The sequence below is a fragment of the Pelmatolapia mariae genome, linkage group LG23 (genome assembly GCF_036321145.2).
Source record: "Pelmatolapia mariae isolate MD_Pm_ZW linkage group LG23, Pm_UMD_F_2, whole genome shotgun sequence".
Classification (NCBI taxonomy): Eukaryota; Metazoa; Chordata; class Actinopteri; order Cichliformes; family Cichlidae; genus Pelmatolapia; species Pelmatolapia mariae.
Genome location: NC_086246.1, coordinates 28,382,064 through 28,405,744, shown reverse-complemented (window position 1 = coordinate 28,405,744; position 23,681 = coordinate 28,382,064). Strand labels below are relative to the sequence as shown.

The 23,681-nt window shown below is 41.1% G+C and overlaps 1 protein-coding gene across 6 annotated transcripts in view; it reads right to left on the bottom strand.

The window, feature by feature from the left end:
- Nucleotides 1–23,681, bottom strand: part of tns1a (tensin 1a) — a 119,327-nt gene that overhangs the window by 45,317 nt on the left and 50,329 nt on the right. For 3 of the 6 annotated variants that reach the window (XM_063465880.1, XM_063465877.1, XM_063465879.1), the window contains exons 4-5: nt 11,311–11,349; nt 4,965–5,006 (exon numbers count right to left, since the gene is read on the bottom strand). In XM_063465880.1, coding sequence (XP_063321950.1) covers nt 4,965–5,006; nt 11,311–11,349 — 81 coding nt within the window. Of the gene's footprint in view, nt 1–1,262; nt 1,577–4,964; nt 5,007–11,310; nt 11,350–22,632; nt 22,694–22,843; nt 22,964–23,681 lie in introns of those variants that run through there. The other 3 variants (XM_063465882.1, XM_063465883.1, XM_063465881.1) reach the window with 3 other exon arrangements.

The following is a 23,681-nucleotide window of genomic DNA, read 5'->3' as shown; positions in this document are numbered from 1 at the left end:
ACTATTCCATTTAGCAGCTCGGCATCTGGGCAATTCTAAATGTTTATCTGTTTTATTCTTTCAGCTGTTATGGTGTGTTCCTGACTAAGTAAGAAATCGGAAGTCCCTAATTGCACATTTTTTGCGGAAGACCCCCTTCACTCAGATTTCCCATTTGGACAGTCGAAGTAGACTAGCATGCCTTGAGTTAGCAATCCAAGATGGTGGCGCTGACTGTAAACTGTAGTAGAACTAAACTTTTAATCTGTTCTGTATTTCTGGCTCACTAAATAAGCGCAACAGTAATGAGATCTATAAATGTGTTCTTTCAAGTGCAAAAAATCACGTATAATCACTTCCTGGAACTTGCAAGAACTCGGAAGAGATGTCACTCCCAAGTTCTGACATCCTAGTTTCGAGGCATCTGGAATGGAGTATTAATCTGTATTATTAACATGCAGTTTAATCTAGTAATAGTCTAATTTTCATATGTACTAATTTTCATTTAATGTTCTAATCTTTTAATTGCTTTTGTTTCAGTCTCTTCAGTGAGGAGCTTCAGTTTAATTTCAGTTATGCTAACAAGAACTTTTAAATGTGTATATGTACTTTTGTCTTGCTATACCAATTCATTCATCATGTTTGTGATGACGTGAAGTTTTTTTGTAAGACACTGACTTTTGGTTACTTTGTTTTGTTTTATTTTATATACTCTGTAACTCAGTTTTTTGTTTGTTTGTTTTACTTCTGGCCTTTGTCTGGTTTCCCACCCATGATAGGCCAATTGTTTATTCACACCTGTGTCTGTGTATATTTAGATACTTTATATATTAGATATTTATACACTGAACATTTTTTTATATATTTAAAAATACATAAATAGTTAATGTATTTTGTAATTAATGTATTTTGTTTTCAATTTTCTAATGCTTAGCCATTATTTTGTTAAACGTTAACTTTTCCGACAAATTCCTTTTTTAGTTCCTCTCCATTTTTTAAATAATTTTAATGGTTGAGCTTGTCTTGTCATTTTACCACAGACTACTACTTATCTTATTATCACAAATAAATTATTTTCCTCTCAGTTTAAAAATATTTTAGAAAGATTTTTGAGTAATTCATTTCTATATTTACAATATACGTATCTCATAGAGAAATAGTGGTAGAAGACTGAATGCAGTACACATAGGTCAAAAGGCACTAAGAAATTTAAGTTTAGCTATTTTACAACTTTTAATCACAAATAAATAAAAAAAAACCTTTATTCCATGGGAGTGGCCTACCTTGCCAAATTGGAACCCAGTACTACACCTCCAGCCAGAAAGCAGGTTGGCAAAATGCATTCGAATGGTGCTGACCAAAGGCATGGCGAGGACCCACTGCTCTCTGTTTCTAAGCAATGATAAAGCTGCAAATACCAGGCTTTTTGATAAAATTGAAAGAATCCAGGCAAAATTTGGTGTTGTACATCTCATTCTTTTTTGGGATTTCAACTCATTATCCAGGTGGTCAAAGCTTAATCGTTCATTCTCTCCAACATCCTCATGGTCAAGATGTTAGAGTCCCTTCCATTTGTGCCGAGCCTGATCAGCGATTATGTAATATATCATGATGCATCTTCCTTTTCTTCGTTCCTTCTCAGCTGTCTTCTCCCTATTTTCTCTATCTTTCTTACTCCCTCCCACCCACTTTGTGTTCTCTGGAACTACTCCTCCCTTGGTCTTATTATCTCTCATTATATCTGACTGCCCCTCTCTCCCCTCCAGCTTCTCTTGGCTCATATCTCTCACCATCCCGTGTGCTTGTGTGGTGTCTGGGTCCTGTAAATGTTTGTTCCTAACTACCCTTAAGAATATGGTCAGCAGCATGGAATAACAGGTTGCATAAAGTGTGGAATAAAAATAACATTTTCTGTCTGTTAGAATTATGTTTGATTTTTCTCTAGCTAGAGCTTACATCTGTGCATCCACTCTTCCATGCTAAATACTGATTTCAAAAATCCCCATTATACCGTTGGATGACCCTCAGTAGGCCCCACACTGACTCTGTTATGGTCACAATGGTGCATTTTGAGTCAAAACCACAATGCATGTATCCTGCATGAACTAACCAAATAAATATCCCATCTGCACGTTGGTCCACACACCACAGATAAATGCACACATACACGGAAAACCTCATAAATGATGACTCCAGGATTTAAGTACAGAGAGAAGAGGATACCATGACAACTCATCAAGATATTAACCAATAACCATAACACTATATCTGTGAAACATATAAAAGGCAACTTGATACAATGGGATAACACAGGGAATGCTATAAAAATACATGACAACCACAACAGAGATCTTACTGGTTAAACAAAAGGCATGATTGATACATTAGGATCACAAATTCAGCCGACGATACAACAAAATTTTTATTGGAAATGTCTGGAAGGGACTGTATCTGTTTAGTCCCAAATACCAGTATGCCACTGTCAAACTGTTTGTGACAACTTTTTATAGTTACAATTTAAAAAGATTAACAAGACCATAGTCAAGACAATTAGTAGCCTCTGTCTTTGTATTTTTAGTGCTGGTGTTTCTCATCAGAATGCCTGTTTTCCTCACAATCTCAGTTGCTTGCTTGTTTACACAAGAAGATGACATTTCTATGAAGCCGCAATACATGGCTTGCATTTAACTGAACAGGATGAATATAACTTACACTTCTAAATGCACTGCTAAAATATTTTTTTTAAAAAGATTTTGATAGAATGATGTTAAAAATATTAAAAAGTATCGCTGAACAATAAACATTGAACAATAAGAGGAGGGGGGAGGTTTTCACATGTTTGCAGCTTGTTTTATTGTGTTTGACAAGCTGTAGTTAGCTGCAATTCATAGCTGTTGGAATGGTTTCCAACACTAGCCTAATTTCACAATAAAAAAGCACTCTAAAACATCCATAAAAGCTGCTCAAAACACTGAGACATAACCAACTTCATCCCCAGGATGTGCTAAACACTAAATTTCTGCCAGAGCATGCAGTTAAGTACTTGTGGCTAAATACACACTTTAATTTGTTGCTAGCTAGCACAATGTGTTGTTTACTTTAGCCTTATGTTTGCTTAGATTCGTAGCTAACAACAAATGCAAAAAGCTAACTAAAGAATGCTCTTGATAAACTAAAGCTGTGTACCTCTGGATGTGTTTCAATCATACTTCCTGGACAGCGATAGGAGGACACTAACTGCGTTGTATAAGCTAGCTAGCAAGATAAAATGTGTCTGGTCATTGTTTCTCGTTTTTTGGGGGTGTTTTTGTGCTTTTTTCTGTTTTAGTTTGCTTGTTTGTTCTTTGCATATAGCACATTAGACGAAATCATCTTCCATTCTGTCTCCCAAGGCACAAACTGTGGATAAATCTCTATATAAGCTGGTGTGTACATGCCGATCTGTGTTAATAATCCCACTCTGAGTCATCTCCTTATTTCTGCTTCTGATCTAAACATTCGGGGGACATTGGATGTAGACATCGACTCATTAAGACACACAAAAAAAAGAGAGGAGGAAAAACAAGGATGTAAGAATTCTGCTTTTATCTTTTGAAATACAAAATTCTTCTGGTCTTATGAAAAAGGAGACAAAGACAAAGGAACCCTTTTAGTCAAAAATAATTAATTGTGACCTTTGGATTGGTTTGCATTAAATAACAGTTTTTGTTTTACATTGGTAGTGTTCTGCTCTGTTCGTTCTTTGTTTTTTGTTTTTTTAGCTCTTCCTTTCTTGGGTCCCCACCACCTATGCCTACACTCTCCACTGTTAGCAATGACAGGCAGAACAAGCATGCCTAGTCTCTAGCCAGGACTTGGCATTGATTTCTGGCACAAATAAGAGAAAATTTGCAGTGGACTGGCAGAAACATATGTCTCTACAGCTTACTATTTTTTTTGTTGTTGTTTTTTTGTTTTTTCTCAGGTATGTACCACATATTCATTTACAGTAGCACAGAACAGACACCTCAGCTAACCTGAACATCTGAACATATGCAGTCTGAAATTATCCATTGGAAAAATATGTACCAGTCTTTAAGGGTCTGTAAACTGAGTTCTAAATGGATAGCTGTTATGTAGTGGATGGTGCTACCACCTTTTGCAGTTTGTATGATTTAAAGTGAACCATGTTTGAGATCAAGGCTTAACAGAATTATTCCCTGATTAAATTATTGATTCAAAGCTAATAAATATACAACTTGATGGAGACTCTCCTTAGTTGGTTTAATTTAGTAAGAAGTAATTTTACATGCCTTAATGCAAATATCAGAGCTCATGTGTGCAGTTTGCACTGTATATTGTCTGTAGTTAGCATTTGTTTCTACAGTAGGTTGCTGCACATGTTTCTCTATTTCAAAACATACAATTCAAAGCACAGCATATTTCAGTGACTGCTGAGTCATCGTTATTACATTTATTGCTTCTTAATGATTAGATTTTTTGAGAAACTGTATGTGGACGCCTCAAATTACAACCTTAGCCATTGGCATTAATCGGCTCCTCCGCTATTCTGTGAAGGTTTTCCATAATTATCTGAAACCTTGTTAGACTGCTCCCTTTCAGCCACAATAGCTGAGGCTGGCTTGTGATAATTGACAGTAAGGTTTGGCGTATGTTTGTGTTATATAGGGTTGTGAAAGTGATTCAAGTACTTCAGCACTGAATTGGGGAAACCATTTCTCTACAGACCTCAGTTTCATGCATGTGGTGCAACATACATGGAACTGCGCTATTTCTGTAATTGCAGGGACTGAGGGGTCTTGAGAAACAAAAGTACATAGCTGTATCTATCCAGGTGTCTGTGTATGTTTTGCTTCATACAGTAATGTACTTGAGGATTGTTATTCCAGCGTCTTGTTGCAATAACAATAGTAGCTTTTATGAATGAACATATTTTAAAGCATGTCTTGTTGGCATTACACTTACGCAGAAGAAGTGTTACTTACCGGTGTATCTACATGCTTTAATGGCAGCTGAGGAGTGGGAGGCTGGAGAGAAAAGTGAGACAGAGTCAGCGGGTTAATCATTGTTTCTTTCACACGAAGGAAGAAACAACATGGTGAGAAAAAAAGATGAGAAGGAGATGTGAGAACCAGGTTTCCTTTCTGGATGTCCCGCTCTCGCTTATTGCCTGGATGACAGTCACCTACCAGTCTCACTCTGTGTGTGTAGGTTTCAGTCGTAACATGTTCCAATGTAATGCAACATTACATTTGCTTGTAATACAGTAATGTAATGCATTACTGTATTAAATTCAATTCAGCTGAGTGTATGCAGACTCCAGCCCAGCAGTCAGAGCCTGATCTTCAACAGGTAACAAAGGCAGGCAGGCTTGTAGCCTTTATTTCTATCTGTTCATGTTTATTCACAGCTTTTTATTGTTGTTTTTGTGTGTCTTCATTAAGACAGATCATGGTACAGAGTACCATAAGCGTAACATAAAGTGTAGCGTAACAAATTGCTAATTAACATCCTCTTATACTTTTAAGGACCAAGAAGTAACAAGCAATATTTACATTTTACATTATTATATTACTTTTTTTTACAATGACCCCAACTAGCAGATGCTATATGATTATTTGGCTTTAAGGTATGTTTTACCCTTCAAGAAAGCAAAAAGATAGGCAACAAATGTAAAGTAAATTGCAGCAGCTGTTGAAAGCACAAAGAGTAACTATTCCTTCTTTTGTTTTTAATTTTTTGTGAAAATACAAAAACCATAACAACATTTCCATTCCTCTATATAATCAGCCAACATTTTCCTATCAAAGATATAGTCATATTAGCATAAATTTTGCCCAAATATTTTCTGTTGTATGGAGCATAATGCATAACAAATATGTTTTTGGTGACTGAGCAATAGCATCATCCTATAGTTTATTAAGCAAAGCGCAGTAAATCCTTTGATTACAGTACTCTCAACTTAGCAGTTGGTGGAGTGGAGATAATCGGCATCTTCACAGTAAGTTGACAACTAAATATTAAGTTAGAACACTGTTGGAAAGTCCATAAACAATGAATATTTAATTTTCTCTGTTCAGTATAGCAATAACATAGTATTAGCATCAGTATTAGCTCTGAAAAATCTACTATCAGTCACGTTTTTAAAAAAATGTTGTTTTGAGGTTACTTCAGATTTTGATGCCAGTTCAAATTTCCTTATTTTAGGGTATTCGGGTGTTTAGGGTTGACCAAACTAACAACTGAGACAAACTAAATGCAGATATATGTTCGGATCCAGTTTTCCTTGTCATACTTTTCAGTTAAATCCTATTGCATGAAGTCTCTGCTGACTAATTTCATGACATTTTGTGAGTTTTTACAGTGTTTACATTTAAAGGTATATAAAGAGTTAAAATTTCAAATCAGTTTCTTAAATTGTGCATGTCTGTCCCTGAACGAGGCAGAAATGGAGAAAGAAGGAAAGAAAAAGAAAGTATGTAATTAGAGGCACAGAGATACAGAGCTTGATCCATGTTTTAAGGAAAATCTCTTAACTGAGTTAAGTACAGGGTCTTAGGCTGCTGTGAGCTTTGTAAACAAATCCGAAAGACTGTTTAACAAGCTGCAGCAGTGATTTTAAAAGGCCAAAGCCCAAAGTAAATAAGTGAAAAGTAGTTATTGTAGCCTGGAATCTTCCTAATTTGGTCAAACCATTGGTGGTTTAATCATAAATATATAAAACAGGACCAACTGATCCCTTTCAGATTTGAGTTCATTAAATACTCACTACAAATCAGGGAAATTATCAAATTGGTATTTCTCCTGGTTTTCTAATCATGACCTAACATTTGCCGAGCAAGCATTCTTTGTGGAAATGAATGAAAACTCCAATTTCAAGCTCATTAAAATGAAAATGGCTCAAGTCTTGTTGTCGCAGTGCATAAATCCCATTTTATCCTCTAAAGCAGAAAGCCTTAACGGAAAAGGGAATAATGATTTTCACTGAGACTCTCTATCGTTCCTCTTCTGCTCAGTGTGGCAGCATCCGCATAGCTCATACCAAATTACTGAAAGCACCACAGGATGTGTGGATGCTTTTGACAAAGTCTGTGTGTAAAAGCCACCCCCTTTACTGCAATCCTTATACTTTCTTTTTGTATTAAGCAAGATGATTGACGTAAAGCTAAGGGGATAGTGAGAGAATATGTCTGTGATGGTTCTCAGTCACCCTGGCGGACTGATCCCTGGCTACCAAGACTAGCAATCGGGACATGGAATGTCACCTCTCTGGTGGGGAAGGAGCCTGAGTTAGTGCGTGAGGTTGAGAGGTACCGGCTAGATATAGTCAGGCTCACCTCAACGTATGGTTTGGGTTCTGGAACCAGCCTACTAGAGAGGGGCTGGACTCTGTCTCAGTCTGGAGTTGCCCCTGGTGAGAGGCGGCGGGCTGGGGTGGGTATCTTGGTATCCCCTCGGCTTGCTGCCTGTATGTTGGGGTTTCTCCCAGTGGATGAGAGGGTTTGCTCCCTTCGCCTCCGGGTCGAGGAATGGGTCCTGAACATCGTCTGCGCTTATGCGCAGAGTGGCGGTTCAGAGTACCCAGCCTTCTTGGAGTCCCTGGGTGGGATACTGGAGGGTGCTCCTCCTGGGGACTCTGTTGTCCTACTGGACATGCTCACGTGGACAATGACAGCAAGACCTGGAGGGGCGGATCTGAACCCGAGCGGTGTTTGGTTATTGGACTTCTGTGCAAACCACAGTTTGGCCATAACGAACACCATGTTCGAACATAAGAGTGTCCATAAGTGAACATGGCACTAGGACACTCTAGGCCACAGGTCGATGATCGATTTTGTAATTGTATCACCAGACCTGAGGCCATATGTTTTGAACACTCAGGTAAAGAGAGGGGCTGAGCAGTCAACTGATCACCAACTGGTGGTGAGTTGGATCAGGTGGCGGGGGAGGACTCTGGACAGACCTGGAGCGCCTAAACGTACAGTGAGGGTGTGCTGGGAACGCCTAGCAGAGGCCTAGGTCCGCGAGATCTTCAACTCACACCTCCGGCAGAGCTTCAACAGCATTTTGAGGGAGACTGGGGACATTGAGTCCGAATGGACCATGTTCAGCATCTCCACTGCCGAAGCTGCTGCACTGAGCTGCGGCCACAAGGTAGTTGGTGCCTGTCATGGTGGTAATCCCCGAACCAAATGGTGGACACCAGAGGTGAGGGGAGCCACCAAGCTGAAGAAGGAGTCCTACCGGGCTTGGTTAGCCTGTGGGACTTCGGAGGCAGCTGATAGGTACCGACAGGCCAATCGGAACGCGGCGCAGGCGGTGGTGGAAGCAAAAACTCGGGTGTGGGAGGAGTTCAGAGAGGCCATGGAAAAAAAAACTTTCGGACTGCCTGGAAGAGATTCTGGTAAACCGTCAGGCAACTCAGGAGGGGAAAGCGGTGCTCTACCTGCACTGTGCATAGTGCAGGTGGAGTGCTGATAACTTCGACTGAGAAAATTGCTGGGCGGTGGAAGGAATACTTCCACCGCCACAGGAGGTCCTCGAAGGAATACTTCGAGGACCTCCTTAATCCCACTGACACGTCTTCCGTGGAGGAAGCAGAGTCTGGGGACGAAGGGGATGACCCGCCAACCTCTGGGGGTGAGGTCACACCCCCACCAACAACTCCTTGGTGGCAGAGCCCCTGGGGTGGATGAGGTCCGCTCAGAGTTCCTGAAGGCTCTGGACGATGTAGGGCTGTCCTGGTTGACACGCCTCTACAATGTTGCGTGGAGATCAGGGGCAGTACCCCTGGACTGGCAGACCAGGGTGGTGGTTCCCATCTTTAAGAAAGGGGACCAGAGGGTGTGTTCCAACTACAGGGGAATCACACTCATCAGCCTCCCTGGGAAAGTCTATGCCAGGTTGCTGGAGAGGAGAGTTCGTCCGCTAGTCGAACCTCGGATACAGGAGGAACAATGCGGTTTTCGTCCTGGTCGTGGAACACTGGATCAGCTCTTCATCCTCTCAAGGATACTTGGTCTGCATAGCCGGCAATAAGTCGGACTCGTTCGTGGTGGGTGATGGGCCTCGCCAGGGCTGCCCTTTGTCACTGATTCTGTTCATAATTTTTATGGACAGAATTTCTAGGCATAGCCAAGTGGCAGAAGGCTTTCACTTGGGTGGTCTCAGAATCTCATCTCTTCTCTTTGCAGATGATGTGGTTCTGTTGGCTTCATCGGGTGATGGCCTCCAGCTCGCCTTGGAACGGTTCGCAGCTGAGTGTGAAGCGGTGAGAATGAGAATCAGCACCTCCAAATCTGAGGCCATGGTCCTCAGACGGAAAAGGGTGGAGTGCCCATTCCAGGTCAGGGACGAGTTCCTGCCCCACTGGAGGAGTTTAAGTATCTCGGGTTCTTGTTCACGAGTGATGGGAGAAGGGAGCGGGAGATCAACAAATGGATTGGTGCGGCGGCCGCAGTGATGTGGATGCTGTACCGGTCTGTTGTGGTGAAGAGAGACCTGAGTGTAAAAGCGAAGCTCTCAATTTACCCGTCGATCTATGCCCCTACCCTCACCTATGGTCATGAGCTCTGAGTAGTGACCGAAGGAACGAGATCGCGGATACAAGCAGCAGAAATGGGCTTCCTCCGAGGGGTGGCTGGCCTCTCCCTTAGAGATAGGGTGAGAAGTTCGGCCACTCAGAGTAGTGCCACTGCTCCTCCACATTGAAAGGAGCCAGTTAAGGTGGTTCGGGCATCTGACAAGGATGCCTCCTGGGCGCCTCCTGGGAGAGGTGATCTGGGCATGTCCCACCAGGAGGAGGACACGCTGGAGAGATTATATCTCTCGGCTGGCATGGGAACGCCTTGGTGTTCACCCGGACAAGCTGGAGGAGGTGGCTGGGGAGAGGTAGAAGTCTGGGCTTCTCTGCTTGGGCTGCTGCCCCCGCGAACCGGCCCCGGATAAGCGGAAGAAAATGGATGGATGGATGGATGGATGGAGGTTCTCAGTCATTCAGGTCATCACAGTCTAAGGAGCTTGGAAAGAAAAGCATCTGGACTTCTTTAAAGTCCATAGTGAGAGAACAGGAGTGACAGCCTAGAAAACTTCTTAAAAAGGACCCTGTGACACAACCACACTATGACGGAGCCCCGGTTTCATTTCCTTCTTGTTCATGTGTAAACATGCGGGTGGAAATATGTGCCAATGATTTTGCAGACTCCCACTCATTCACAGGTAGCGATAAGTTATCAGTAAACTGGCCCCTTGTCATGAGAGGCAGTGAAGAAGAAAACCGTTAACATGAGATAAACATTTTGGGCAGGTGCAACTTTGCAATTATCTTGAAAAGAATGCATCAAGCACATTTCATCTTGGACTTAAATGTTTTATTGTCAGTGTTACAAGTATATGTTTTGTGTTATGAGGTAACAAACTTGTTATAATATTTATCTTTTAGAAAAGTCACTGGCCAGGAAACGCCAATCACAGCACATACATTGCTTAACAAATTTGTCAGGTGACCATTACATCTAAGGTTTATGGCACATCTGCCCTAAATTAACAACACTGGGTATTACCAAATTAACTTTTTATGTTTCTGTCATTTTTAATCCACCAGTATGTTCAAGATCTTTAATCAAACTGATTTTAAATATAAAATATAGTATTATATATTTTAAAATATGGTATTACAAGCTTTAGCTTGTTATTGTTATTTCTCACGTTCTACTCTAACTTTATTTTTCAAACCATGCATTTTTCTGGTCAATCTGTCTGCAAAGAAACCCCTACAGTAGACACTGCATGCATTGCCTGTCGTGTCTTGTCACTGCCTGTGGACAGTGTGTGAGTGTCATGCCTGAACTCTGACAACTTATCACTGCTTGCTACAGTGGAATACCAGGTCATCTTCATGTTCATGGCAGAACAAAACAATCAGGACACCAAGAAATGTCCCAGTGCTCCTGGCAGACATATTGCCTGAATAGTTCTTTGTGCTTGAAAATTGATTTTCTACCTTTGGCTAGGTTTGATCTGCCAGTCACATGGTGATTGTGACCAACTGCTATTATCATCTCTACAGGACACAGTTTGAGTTAGTTTGCCTTGTACAAACAGCATTTATGAGATGAGAGGAAGCTTTTATAGTTATAGCTTCTGCCCTCTGACATCCAGCAACGACCTCACAGAGCTGCCTGTGTGTGGCTCTGACACAATTCTAGGAAGGGCCATCAAATTTATGAAAAGGATTTTAGAGGTCAATAGGAGTTTTAAATGTTTCCTTAATGGTCTTGTTTGACACACACACAGATTGCTGAAACACATGCATGCACATGTCATACTCACCGGCTCATAGCTGGTATTTGTTTGACATGATGTGGTGACCTGTAAATGGAGAAAGAGAGAAACCAGCTGAAGTCATATCTGACTTTTAAGGAGAGCATGTAAAAAATAGGTAAGTAAAGGAGGGGAGAAGCAGAAAAAATGACTCAGCTAGTGTCCTCAGTTCTCTGAAGTGCTTTAAATTGTGTTTTAAAAAACACTACTGTAAGAATTGCATTTATTTTTGTAGAGACAGCGGGGGAGAGACATCTCTGAATATTTCCTCTTGAATGCCTGAGTGTTTCCCAACATAACAGAAATAACCACTGCCTATAAAAAAGAAAGCACCCTTGACTGTTCCTCTGTGTGGGAAATATCTATTCCAAGCAAAAATCACATTTCACAGTCAACTCACACTGAGAGAATGCTTCCAGAGAACATCACAAAACTAATGAACACTGCATTACACTCAGCTCCCACACGGATAAACACATTACATTATAGTATAACTATCATTTATTTTGCATGACGCTTTTCTTGGTCAGTCTGTATAAGAGAATTCAGGCAAAAACACAGTACAGAGTGGTTTTGCTTGTGTTAAATAACAACTCAGACATCATGGCAGAAATCCAGGTTACACACTACCACCATCACTAGCCTTAGTGAGCTTACATGCACTACATGAAACAGAATTGTACACGAGTATCTGACTGACAAAAAGTTTTGCCTTTCAAAAACAAAAGACAGTGTATAATATTTGGTATGCTACAGTCATGTGCAAAACTCTTGAGCCACCCCTTGTTTCCTTCTTTTGATTCCAGTGAGCCTGACATTCTTGTAATTTTCTAAAGCAGTCTTAACAGCCACATAACAGAAAAGTTAGCAAAGAACCATTTAGGCACTTTGCTATGAGCACCCTTTCCCAAAACACATCATTTGTTCACATTTCTTTTGTTGAATCTATGAAAGATGCCAAAGATCTCATATTCTGACAGGAATAAAATAAAATAGCATTTTCTTTTCAACAACAAGGTGATTCCCAAGGAGCTATTAGATGAAAAACTTAGTTTGCAGTATCTCCTTAAAAAAAACAGTTTCTGAAAAAACTTTTCCAGAAACTAGAAAGATCTAGGACAAAAGAAGAAGGCTTAAAAACTAATTTTTTGAAGTGCTTTTAGGCAATAGTTCTTTCTGAAGCTTTATCAAAGTGTTCCTTTCGACATTGGCTGCTTTTTGACTAATTTTCAGTCCCATCTTTGTACCTGACCATTTTCAGATGAATGTTTTTTGTTTGTTAAGACACTTAACACTGACCTTTTAATCACTGAAATATAAAAAAGGCTCCTAAATCAAGGGATGAACCGGTGTTATGTCAGAAATTTGGCATTTGGTGTGTGGGATAGCCTTAACAAATTTGAGGAAACTGGACAAGTGGAGGGCCAAAGAAGAAGCATCAGGCCCAAACAGGTATCTACAGCAGATGAACAGTATCTGAAAGTTGTGTCTTTAAGAAACAGGAAAACTACAGCAAAGACCTAACACGGGACCTGAAAGATGCATCTGGACCTTCAGCTTATCATCTACTGTTCACTGAAGCCTCATCAGAAATGGTCTCAGTGGAAGGGTGGTTGTCAAGAAGCCGTACTTAATGAAGGAGAAAAAAAGGGAGAAAAACCTCAGGAAGGAAAATAACACAAGAACCTGGACTGAAAATCAGTGAGAACAGGTCTGATGTAGAGATGAAGCCACATTTAGTGTTGGAGATCTTGTAAAAATTAATGAATTATGAATACAGAAAAGTGCCAGCAGATTTTGCTCCACCATGCAAAACCATCTGGAAAACATCTGATTGGCAACAGCTTCATTTTTTTAAGATGACAATGATCCCAAACACACTGCCAATACAGTAAAAGCATACCACAGTGGAGCACTATCAGTCATGGATCGGCCTCCCCAGAGCCCGGACCTCAACATTATTGTGTCATGGTCCCTGTGTCTGCCCGGCTGGCCCCGCGAGGCTACATTTGTTATGGTGGTTTTCTCTCCCCCTTGTCGCTCTGCCTGGGTGGAGCTCACTGTCGAGTCCTGCCTTTGGCCCACGCACCTGGCACTAATTGCTCAGCTGATTACTCCATGGCTATTTAAGGCTGGGGCTCAGATCCTGTCATCGCTGGATGAGTGCATGACACACGTTAGTGTTAGTTCCTAGCTTTCGTGATACTTCGTGAGTGAGTTTGACTTTTGAGATTTGTCTCTCTCTGTGTGAACAGTCTCCCCGGACCTGCTGCTCTCTTTCCTGCGTTGGATTACGGGCATGTTGGTGTGTGGATTCGTGTGGTGGAGAAGAAAGAAGAGCTTTGAATGCCCTTCAAGAAGCCTGGAGAACTATTCCTGAAGACTACTTAAAGACATGACAAGAAAGCTGCCTAAGAGAGTTCAGACTGTGCTGTAGAACAGCGGTCCCCAACCCCCGGGCCTCGGACTGGTACCGGTCCGTGAGTCGTTTGGTACCGGGCCGCGAGAGTTGAGGCTCAGGTGTGAAATGTATGGTTTTCAGGGTTTTTATTGCTTTTCAGCGTTATTTTGTTATCGTTTTTAACGTTAACTCGGTTTTCCTGGGTCTTTTCACTTGTGTTATGAATAAATCTTCTTTTTTTTGGTACCGGTACTAGTTTTATTTTGTTGTATTTATCCGCGACACCTTAAAGGCCGGTCCGTGAAAATATTGTCGGGCATAAACCGGTCCGTCGCGCAAAAAAGGTTGGGGACCGCTGATGTAGAATAAAGGTGGTCACACCAAATACTGACCACACATATGTGCCATTTTTCCTAATATTAAAGAAATTAGAGGTGCCTCAAGACTTTTTGCATATATAACAAATAAACACTTTTTATTTAGCCATTTCTGCTTAATAATCCTGATATTAATATGTAACTTTAGTATAGCTTCCATCTGAAACAAGTCACTACAGGTCCTGCCCCTGTCTTCTAATTGCCCCTCTTAAAAAAAAGGTTCTGATTGTCTGATTGGTAAGGCATTACTAACATAATCAAAGCACTAGAACTACTGCATGAGACCTGACCTCAGCTGGTACTGCTGGAGATTTTGTTTTCATGATCCGCTCCCTTTTTTGCCCTCATAGCGGAAAATTATTGTACCATCCAAATACTTCTCTGCACCGGCAGCTGGAGGTTTCAGCTCCTTTTTGTCTCAGCATCCTTCCCCACTTTATGCTCAACATCATGTTTTCCTTTCAGTAAACAACAGCAGGTTTTACAACAAATGTGTCTACACCAGTACTAAAAAATGCAGAGCCAAGGGACAGTACCTGTTGCCAGACCTCCCAAGCAACAGTATCACTTGTAGCCTAATTATACTATCCCCTCAAAATTAGAGCCGTATTGCTTTCCTGATGTTGCAGTGTCACATGGAGCATCTTTAAATAGCAGTCAGGGCATCCCGGGCTAAACTGGGTTTCAAAACATTTTGCCCATAGTATTCATGGCAGGCAAGTACGTCCCCTAATAGTCTGTGTTACCCTCTGCACCACAAATCACTGATTGCGATGCATAAACAGGCACCTCTCCAGCGAGCTGTATGACGTCCATCTGATTGTATTTACTTTAGTGTGTACAGATACATGCATGGTTAATTGAGTGCGTGCAGCAGCCACTATCCCAGCACGCTGTGAGCTGACGGATGTTTACGAGGGCTTAGATGAGAGCGCGCTATCAGCATACAGCAGACGGGGGCAGGAAGGAAACGGCCATAATTAGTTTGCTCTGGGAAAACAAAGGACTCATTGACTTTGTAATGCTATCATCAAGCATATCAGAATACAGTAGCGGGATAACATCGCAGCAGAAAAGATCCCACCCAAAGCATGCTAATGTGTAATGTGAAGGCATCAATCCACCAGTCAGTGCTACCAAAAACAGCATGAAGCAGGTCATCTATAGACCAAGCTGACCATACCACATTGTAGAGACACTGTTACCAGCCTTTTATTATACTAACTGCCAGATTGCCTTACATACGGTAAGACTTTGCATATCAGGAAAGCCACACGGTTAAACTCAACCCACAATCTGGGCTGATCAGCTGATCTAAATGATAGCCCACATTAGCCTCTTGTTGTCAAATCTCACAAATCATTTGTGAACTGCTGACAACTGCTGCAAAACTGCACCCTGCTTTGAAGACCCCCTTCCTTCGTTCATGTTGTGTCTGGCTTAATCGCTTTCATGTATGTTGTCAATGACTGCTCTGAACTGTTTTGCTGCTTCACCACCTGCCCCAGGCTTTCAGTGTGGAGAGTTGAAAAGGGCCAAGAGGTCCTAGTCATATTTTAAAATACAGAACTTGCTTATTAGGTTTACGAGGCAATTACTTTTTCACACAGGGCTAGGTAGGTTTGGATAGTGTTTTTTCCTTAATAACGGAATTCAATATGTAAAAGCAACATTCTGTATTCACTCAGGTTATCTTTGTCCAATATTGAAGTTTTTTAGTAATCTCAGACATGCAAGTGTGACAAATATGCAAAAAATGTATAAAAATCAGAAATGGGGAAAATACTTTTTCACAGCACTGTAAATAGGTAAGGCTGCAGATGGAAGTTAAAATGTTATTTTGGCTGTCGTGGTCCTGATTGAAGGCTTAAAATCTCTTTAAAAGACAAATTGTGTATTTTTCAGACTGTTTCTATTTGCCTCAAACCACCAAGATGACAGCTATCTGGTACTACCTAGTCCAAGTTTAGCCCTACCATATCCTGGTTAACTATGTTTACATTGATTTTGCATGTGTATTGTGTAAATCAAAACTAAAGCTATTTTAAAGGCATAAATTTGTATCTTTTCTAAAATGTCAGTAAAGCATTTTACTGACACTGGTGTAGTCATCAGCCTGTATATAGCCCTTTAGTGATTCTTACGCCTACACAGTTTTTTCAGCATCATTGCAGCAGTTTTATTATCTCTGTTATACACAGTGTAGATTCAAAGTGAAAAATCAGCTTGCATGTAACTCTAGTGAACTTCAACAAAATGAGGAATGATGAGGAATGAAAATGTTGATATTGATTAATTGGTGCTGGTGATGCTACACGTCACTGAGCCCAAGAGTGTCTGCCTTTATGTGCAGCTCACAGGTTCTGTCCTGGTGATGACTCCTTCCAGCACTGATCTAAAGCTTAGAAGGATTTGGACTTTGAGTCAAACGCTCACATCCAGACACCAAACTGTCGGAATCACATGTGTACAGGAGGTGCTACACTGCTGGCAGAGAAGAAATTACAAGCAAAACCTTCATAGCTGCTCATCTCAAATTCCTTCAAATACTGCGGCTTAGTGAGACTGAAAATCCTCAGCAGATCACCATGCGAGAAAGTGAAAGAATAGCTACCTCGTCCATATATGGCAGCTGCAGCTGGAAGGTCTCACGTGGTTTTTACCAGCTCAGACGGATAAAGCACAGGAATCTCAGAGAGGCCCCACCACATGCTTCAGCATCCAGCCAGACTAACACCTGAGGTTCATCCATCAGTGATTGTTTGTGCAGCTCCATCTCAAAATCTGTGAAATTATCCAGCTCATTTAGCTGGTTTTGTAATGCCTGAGAAATGAAGCCCGTTTATCTGATCATTTCTCTTTATCGATGCATCTTCTGCAGCGGATCACTTACACTGGAAAATTCCTTGCAACTGGACGATTTCAAGGGATTCATGCTATGCTGTAGTTGTTATCATATTTTCACCCCACCCAGAATTTACATGATCTTAAAAAGACCGTAACTCATTGTCCATTGTTGTACTCATGACCAAGCAAAGAGCATTCTTTGGCTTTTGCACAGGTTTCTTCAATTCGACTGGGTAGTTACAAAGCACCAGACCACAAAGAACTCTCCAACAGCAAGATAGAGTCAAAGTGGGTTTAGTCTCTTAAAACAGGGAGCTTATAATCACATCAAGTCACGAGGGGTGTCTGGGAAGCTACTGAGCTAGAACAAGGAGTCAACTGAGCCACTGGGGGACCCTCTGCAACCCTACCCCAGCTAAGAGGTCTTACTGAGGGGTGAACAGAGGTTAAGATGGGCTGTTGAATTACAAAAATCAAACATCTCAGATGAGACTTGACACCTTCATGGTGCTGCCATTCTCTTTCTAGATCTCCTTTTGCCTCATACCAATAGAGTGGCAAATGCTGTAATGATTTCAGAAAAGTGTTGCTCAAGGAGGATTTATATGGGAATGGAGAACCTGGAATATCAAAGAAAGACTCTCAAACCCAATCCACCGAGCTGAATCATTGTATAATGAGTAAACACGTAGCACTCCGAGCAGGAAAGTGATGAGCTGTTTTTCATTCGGTTTGACAAACTTCAAACAGGCTGGAACAAGCATCCTCTGATAAGAGGAAGAGGAAGAGAGGAAGAATAAGGGCAGGATTATACTTGCTTGCAGATGTGCCCACAGACAGCTGCAGCTAAGTAGTTCTTATTACACCACTTTTACATTTTTCACATCCGTCATAACTCATTAAACATCAGGAATTTTAGATGCCCAAGTGCCGTCCATTTTGTTGTGACCATGTGGATGTGCCTTTGCAGACTGCTGTAGGATAAATACTGCACATTAGGGATGTGTACAAGTAATCAGGCACATGACTAAATGTTGCTGCTCTTGCTACTCAGCACCAGAAAATAGCAGTGAGTTAAATTACTTATTCGTGTTTTCTTAATGTACTGACAATTAACTTTTGGATCTAAAAAGTTATCAGTTGGTGCATCTCTTCTTTTTCTCCATTGTAACGCAACAAAGTAAAAAGGAAGACAAATGACAGCCCCAGAAACCAGTGCAGTTCTTCAGTACTACAGAAAAATCATGGTTGTACGTAAGCTCACTGTCATGGTTGTACTTGGTCTCAACCTAAAATATACAAGCAGATATTTCTGTCTTTGCGACTTAAAATAACTACATGGTGGAACGCAAGGAAAGAATGCTAACTGCTAGCACTGCTAACATTAGCCACCACAAACCAATCTGTGCACAATGACATACACAGTGCAGCATTTAAAATATGTTTTGCTTATAAAAGACAGTGATTTAAAAGATTTTAAATCATTCTTAATTACACACAGAGTAATTTTACAGACATTGTTTAACCTAATCTGTTGCACTGTGTTCAGTATGTAGTGTTTCTTATTTTCACTCTTAAACTTGACTCTTCAGCCTTTTTATTTTCCTACCATTTCATCAACTAGGATCTTTTCCACTGCAGATGCATCCTCCAAATAGACTCCAGGTCTAAATAGTCTAAGGTAAGGTTTCTTATCACTTGTAGATACCCTGGACAAATACTCAACACAGTAACAACTAATGGGAAGCTGCACAGGTGTCTAACATGATTGCAGTATAACACTGGCCACTAATTTACTCAGCACCTTTTGCATCCTTTGTTTCACCTTTTTCATTTTTCATTACTCTTACTTTTTGACTCTCTTAACTTGGAGCTGCTGTGTTTTGTCTTTTTTTGCCCTTTTGCCTCTTCGATTGAGGGATAATGGCTGTGATCTTGGTTCATCTACTTCATCCTAAGTGATGGCAGAAAGCATGCTTTTGCCACTGTGAATAAATCATCTCATTGGCTCCAATAAATCAGCCTGCCATGGGTCTGACCACATTCAAAATTCCTCAAGCACTCGTTCTGCCCACACAAGAGTCACTGCCGCATTGATGGCAGTTTGCCTGAGAAACTAAATTCTTCACTTTCAAAACGGGGGCCAAATAAGGACTGGAGCTCAAACAGGCCTTTTGGAGGGATTTATACATCGGCTGGGTTTCTGTTTTACTTGGAGGCCTAATAAATCCGCCGAGTCCTGTGATGCTGGAGTGCATGTTCCTGCTTTCCCGGTTTGACATTTTGACATAATGTCAAGTGTGTAATGCTCCATGTTCAACTGGGTGGCACTGTGTTGCTGGCAGCGGCTTGCTGGCAGCACTGAACGTCGTCTGTGGTTAAATAATATCTGAAAGGAGGCTTAAATCAAACTGTAGTAAAATAATGGCAAAATAAAGGACTTGCTGCTGCCAAAGGAGAATACTGCATGGGGATAATTTGTCACTAAAATGCTCTCCATCACTTATAAGAGCCATTGCATCAAAGTCATGATTCAATATCCTTTAAAATGGAAAATCCACTTTGTAAACATGGTATTTTGACTGAGCTGTTTGGTGGATATCTAAATTTGGAAAAGGACATTTTGAAAACCTTCAGTCTGGGGTGAACAGCTTCAGAGAGAATCCAAACAGGATGGAAAAGGGTGGTGTGTACATAGAACGTCTAAATAATTGTTTTTGCAAAGTAAAACACGCAATTCACCAGCTGTTTTGCACTCCATCAATGCCTGATAGCATCGCACAAACATGAGCTTCCATGAAAACCATCCTGTGATGGTTGAACAAACGATCAGACCGTGACAGGATGAAAACACAAAATCCACCAAGCGACAACTTCCCTTTTTTTTTCATGCCAAATCCACTGTTTAAATCTCGTGAATAACAAAAGAACAAGATTTTTTTTTTTACATGAGAACAAAATCACTACCACATGGCTAACACACCATAAGTAAGCGTAAAACTTGTCCAACAAGCGTAAGTGTTAGCGTCGACCCTAAATGGTTCAGACAAAGTTTACCACAACACCCAGGAGGTTATTTACGAGATCCATCTCACTGGATTGCCTTCACCAGAGAAGGCACTGCATTACTTCACCTCGAAACCAAGATGCTGATGTTATGTTTGAGGCCTGAGCGGACGAGCAAGAGGCCAAAGACCATGGATCACCGAGGAAGCAGCTATTTGATCATGGTCAACCCACAGTGAGTGGCTTGGCTACATCACCACTTTGAACGGTTACAACCCAATCACTGCAAGCTGCAGACGACAAAATATCCCATTAAACATAGCAGTGATGAATATCAGATGTGCAACTGTGGTTCACTTTGGACACAGGTTGAAAACCTCCAACTCTCAAAGTCTGTCTTGGAGTTTTATGCACAGGGGGTATGATCGCACACCATAAAGGTTAGGTCATTTGATCACGGCTTCAGCAGTGGAAGAGGTTTCACATTTGGCACAGATTTAATAACATGCAATAACACTTCAAAGACTGAGCTTCTGTGGAGGTCGAAAACAATCATGTTTTCATCATTAGTGGATTGCGCCAGTGTTGGAGCGTGCAAATGTGCCTGTTCCTTACACCGTTCGCCTATCACTTCCTGTTTAATTAAGTGTGGCCGCAGGATGCCGTTTAACCACTAATGGCACAGTGAAGCAAGAATAAAGAAACAACGCCAAGCCAAAATCAATGATATACATACAGAAAAATGCAATGAAATATAGGCTTACTAGAAGAATTGGTGAACACTCCTTTGCTATAAATTAGGCCTCAGTTTATGCATTTGTCTGCACTCTCCTTACAGAGTAAATCTCAAAGTAGATTGTCTGTGTTTTCTGGTAGTGAACTTTCCTTTTAATCTAAACTTGCTTTTGGGTTTTCCTCTCTAGCCCCTCACTTATTGACAGAAGTAAGCGAGCATGCCGAGTCGCCGCTATTTCAGCCACGTCCTCTTGTGGGATTACATGTTAAATGCCATCCTCTCTGGTCACTACTGCTTTTATAATACTTCCCAGCACATACTTGAGAGCTGATGCATCACAGTGGTTCTACCAGGCACACTTACTTTCTGTGTAGAAGCCCAGTGGATAACATCTTCGATCTAGACAACTACTCTGATGTATGACAAAGGAAAATAAAGGCTGTACCTGCACAGAAATTTGAGAGGAATTTGTAGTTGGGAAATAAAGCTCAGTGATATCCATGAAAGTTTCACTTCTCTGATAAGTCAAAACATGATAAACCTAAAGGGAAAACAGACTTATACCGTATGCTAAATAAAAGTTAGGAGGATTAGGGCAAGAGAACGAAAGCAGAAAAACATTTTCCTTTGAGACTTACGATCAATTTAAAGGGGCAATTAACTCTAGATCAAATTGACACATTTGTCTTCTGGACAGTAGTGCTATTTATCCATCTATTCACTCCACTGTTTTAGTACCAGTGGCCCAGCTTTGGTTACATCAGTTATAGAAATGGTACATGCCTTTTGATGTCCTAGGGGTTGGTATGACCCATTTGGCAAACAGGCCAAAGGGCTCATTTTGAACCGAAGCCAACGGAAGGGTGAAAGTGTTTAAAAAAACACTCAGAAGCAACGTCTTTTCCAAATATAATTACCTAGTTATGTCACAATTCTTATAGATAGAGTGTAGCTTGCTAGCAGCTGTCATGAGTAGATCCATGCTTATTTTGTATTTAATTAATTGCTTTGAGCTCCACAAAGCAAGTGCCTTTAAAGTTTTACTATCTTCAAGAGAAGGCAGATATCTCTTCAGTTAATATCTACCAAAATAATTTAGGTGGATATATGGTACGCCAAGCTTGATCTGATTTTTGGGTCAACTTCCCCTTTTATTGGTGCAATCACAGGGCAAGAACACGATACATGCAATGTGATGTAATGTATTGAAAAAGATTTCAATAAGTTCTCATTAAAATGATTTATAGTCTAAAAAGGGTTTAACTTTAACCATTTATCTCTTTTGTTAGTCTCTTTAAGCTTTAGCAACATCCTGACCACCTGTGTTTAACTGCCATTCTTGTGTTAGCTCAAGGTCAGAGGTGAATGACTATCATCACTCTGCATCCTCACTCAACGAAAGATAAATAAAGAGAAGAAAACTGAAGGAAAAAAGGGAAGACGCCGTTACTTTTCTGCAAAGGTTCTACCTAAGAACTGCTCTGTTTTGCTCTTGCATTACCACAGCAGATGCAGGTCATGCTGAGAGAGAAAACACGTGTTCGCCCTCCTGCGTTGCTCCCTGACTTTGCTGCTACAAATCTCCGCTTGTCCAGTCATAAAAAGGTTCCTGAGCCCCCCCCCAAAAAAACTGCAACTTACATGAACTCTGCCTGTCCCACTTCCCATGGGACCAACTTTCCCATGAGCATGTGGGAGAGTAGCCTACATCCAAAACATACAGAGAAAATCAGCTTTAACTGAAATGACATCCAAAAACATCCCTCTTGCTTGTAGATACATAGCCCGGCAACTGCAGCAGCTTCTTTACGAGTTTAGAGAAACAATTCTCATCTCAAGACCTTTTAAGCCACAAAAGAAATAATTTTATAACCCAACAAACTTGCAAACACACCATTTATTCGAATTGCAGACCAAGTACATTGCAAATGAATCAGTCTGTGCATCTTAAAGTCTGCTCTTACCTGCACACTGGTGCCACTTTTTCTCACGCTCTCTCTTCTCTCCCCCTCTGCCTTGTTTCTACCTCTGCATTCTCCCTGCCCTCAGACCCCCCCCCCCTCTAGGAGAGAGAGAGAGAGGGCAACAGAGGGAGTACCAAATACAGACACTTTCCTCCTCCAAACGCGTGCCAGAACTGCTACTGAACTCGATTCTGTGTATATGAGTGCTCACATGTGGATGTCTGTGCAGCTTGGACTGGACCAGGATACACTCTTTATACTGCTGGCTTTGATTCCTCTTTTCAACTGCCAAGAAATGTTGAAACACGCTATATAAGGCCAAGAGAGTGGCTTGGGGCTCCTTATGATTCCGGTACCCAAAACGAGAGAGCAAAAGACGTCTGGGGGCAGACAGTAACTGTATCCCTCTGTATCCCTCCCTCTGCTCACCCACTCCTACAGCCTATCTCTCTCTCTCTCTCTCTCTCTCTCTCTCTCTCTCTCTTTTTCCTCCTCCCTCCTGTTCCTCATAGACTCTCTGTAGCTGCTGACACATGCTTGACAGAAACTGAGAGGCAGAGTGGGAAGAAGAGAAAGAGTAACCTTCCTGGGGGTTTTTTGCACTGCAGAAAACTCTCATCAGTTCACATTCATCAGTATTAATTGATATTACTATAAAAACCAATATGTCAATACTATTAAAACATTTCTTGTGTTGCTTTTGTTATGGCCATACCTTTATATGAACCATTACTTTATCATTGTTTGGTATCTCACCGATGTCATGATCCTGGCTTTTTTAACCAGCAATTGGGGTTTGGGTTTCCTTTTTCTTTTTAAATTGGGTTTATTTATTATTAAACAAATTTTTCTTAATCCTGGGTTTGGGTTTCAGTAAATTGGTTTCAGTTAGTAATTTGCTTAGGCGTTAGTTTGTATAGGGTTTTGTTATTTCTTAGCATTCCCTTCTGTGTCAAGTTTGTATGTTAATGTCACTGTCTCAGTGTTCGTTACTTCCTGTTTTATTTTTGCTAGTCTGCTGTGTTGTTTGCCTTGTTTGATTTTGCTTC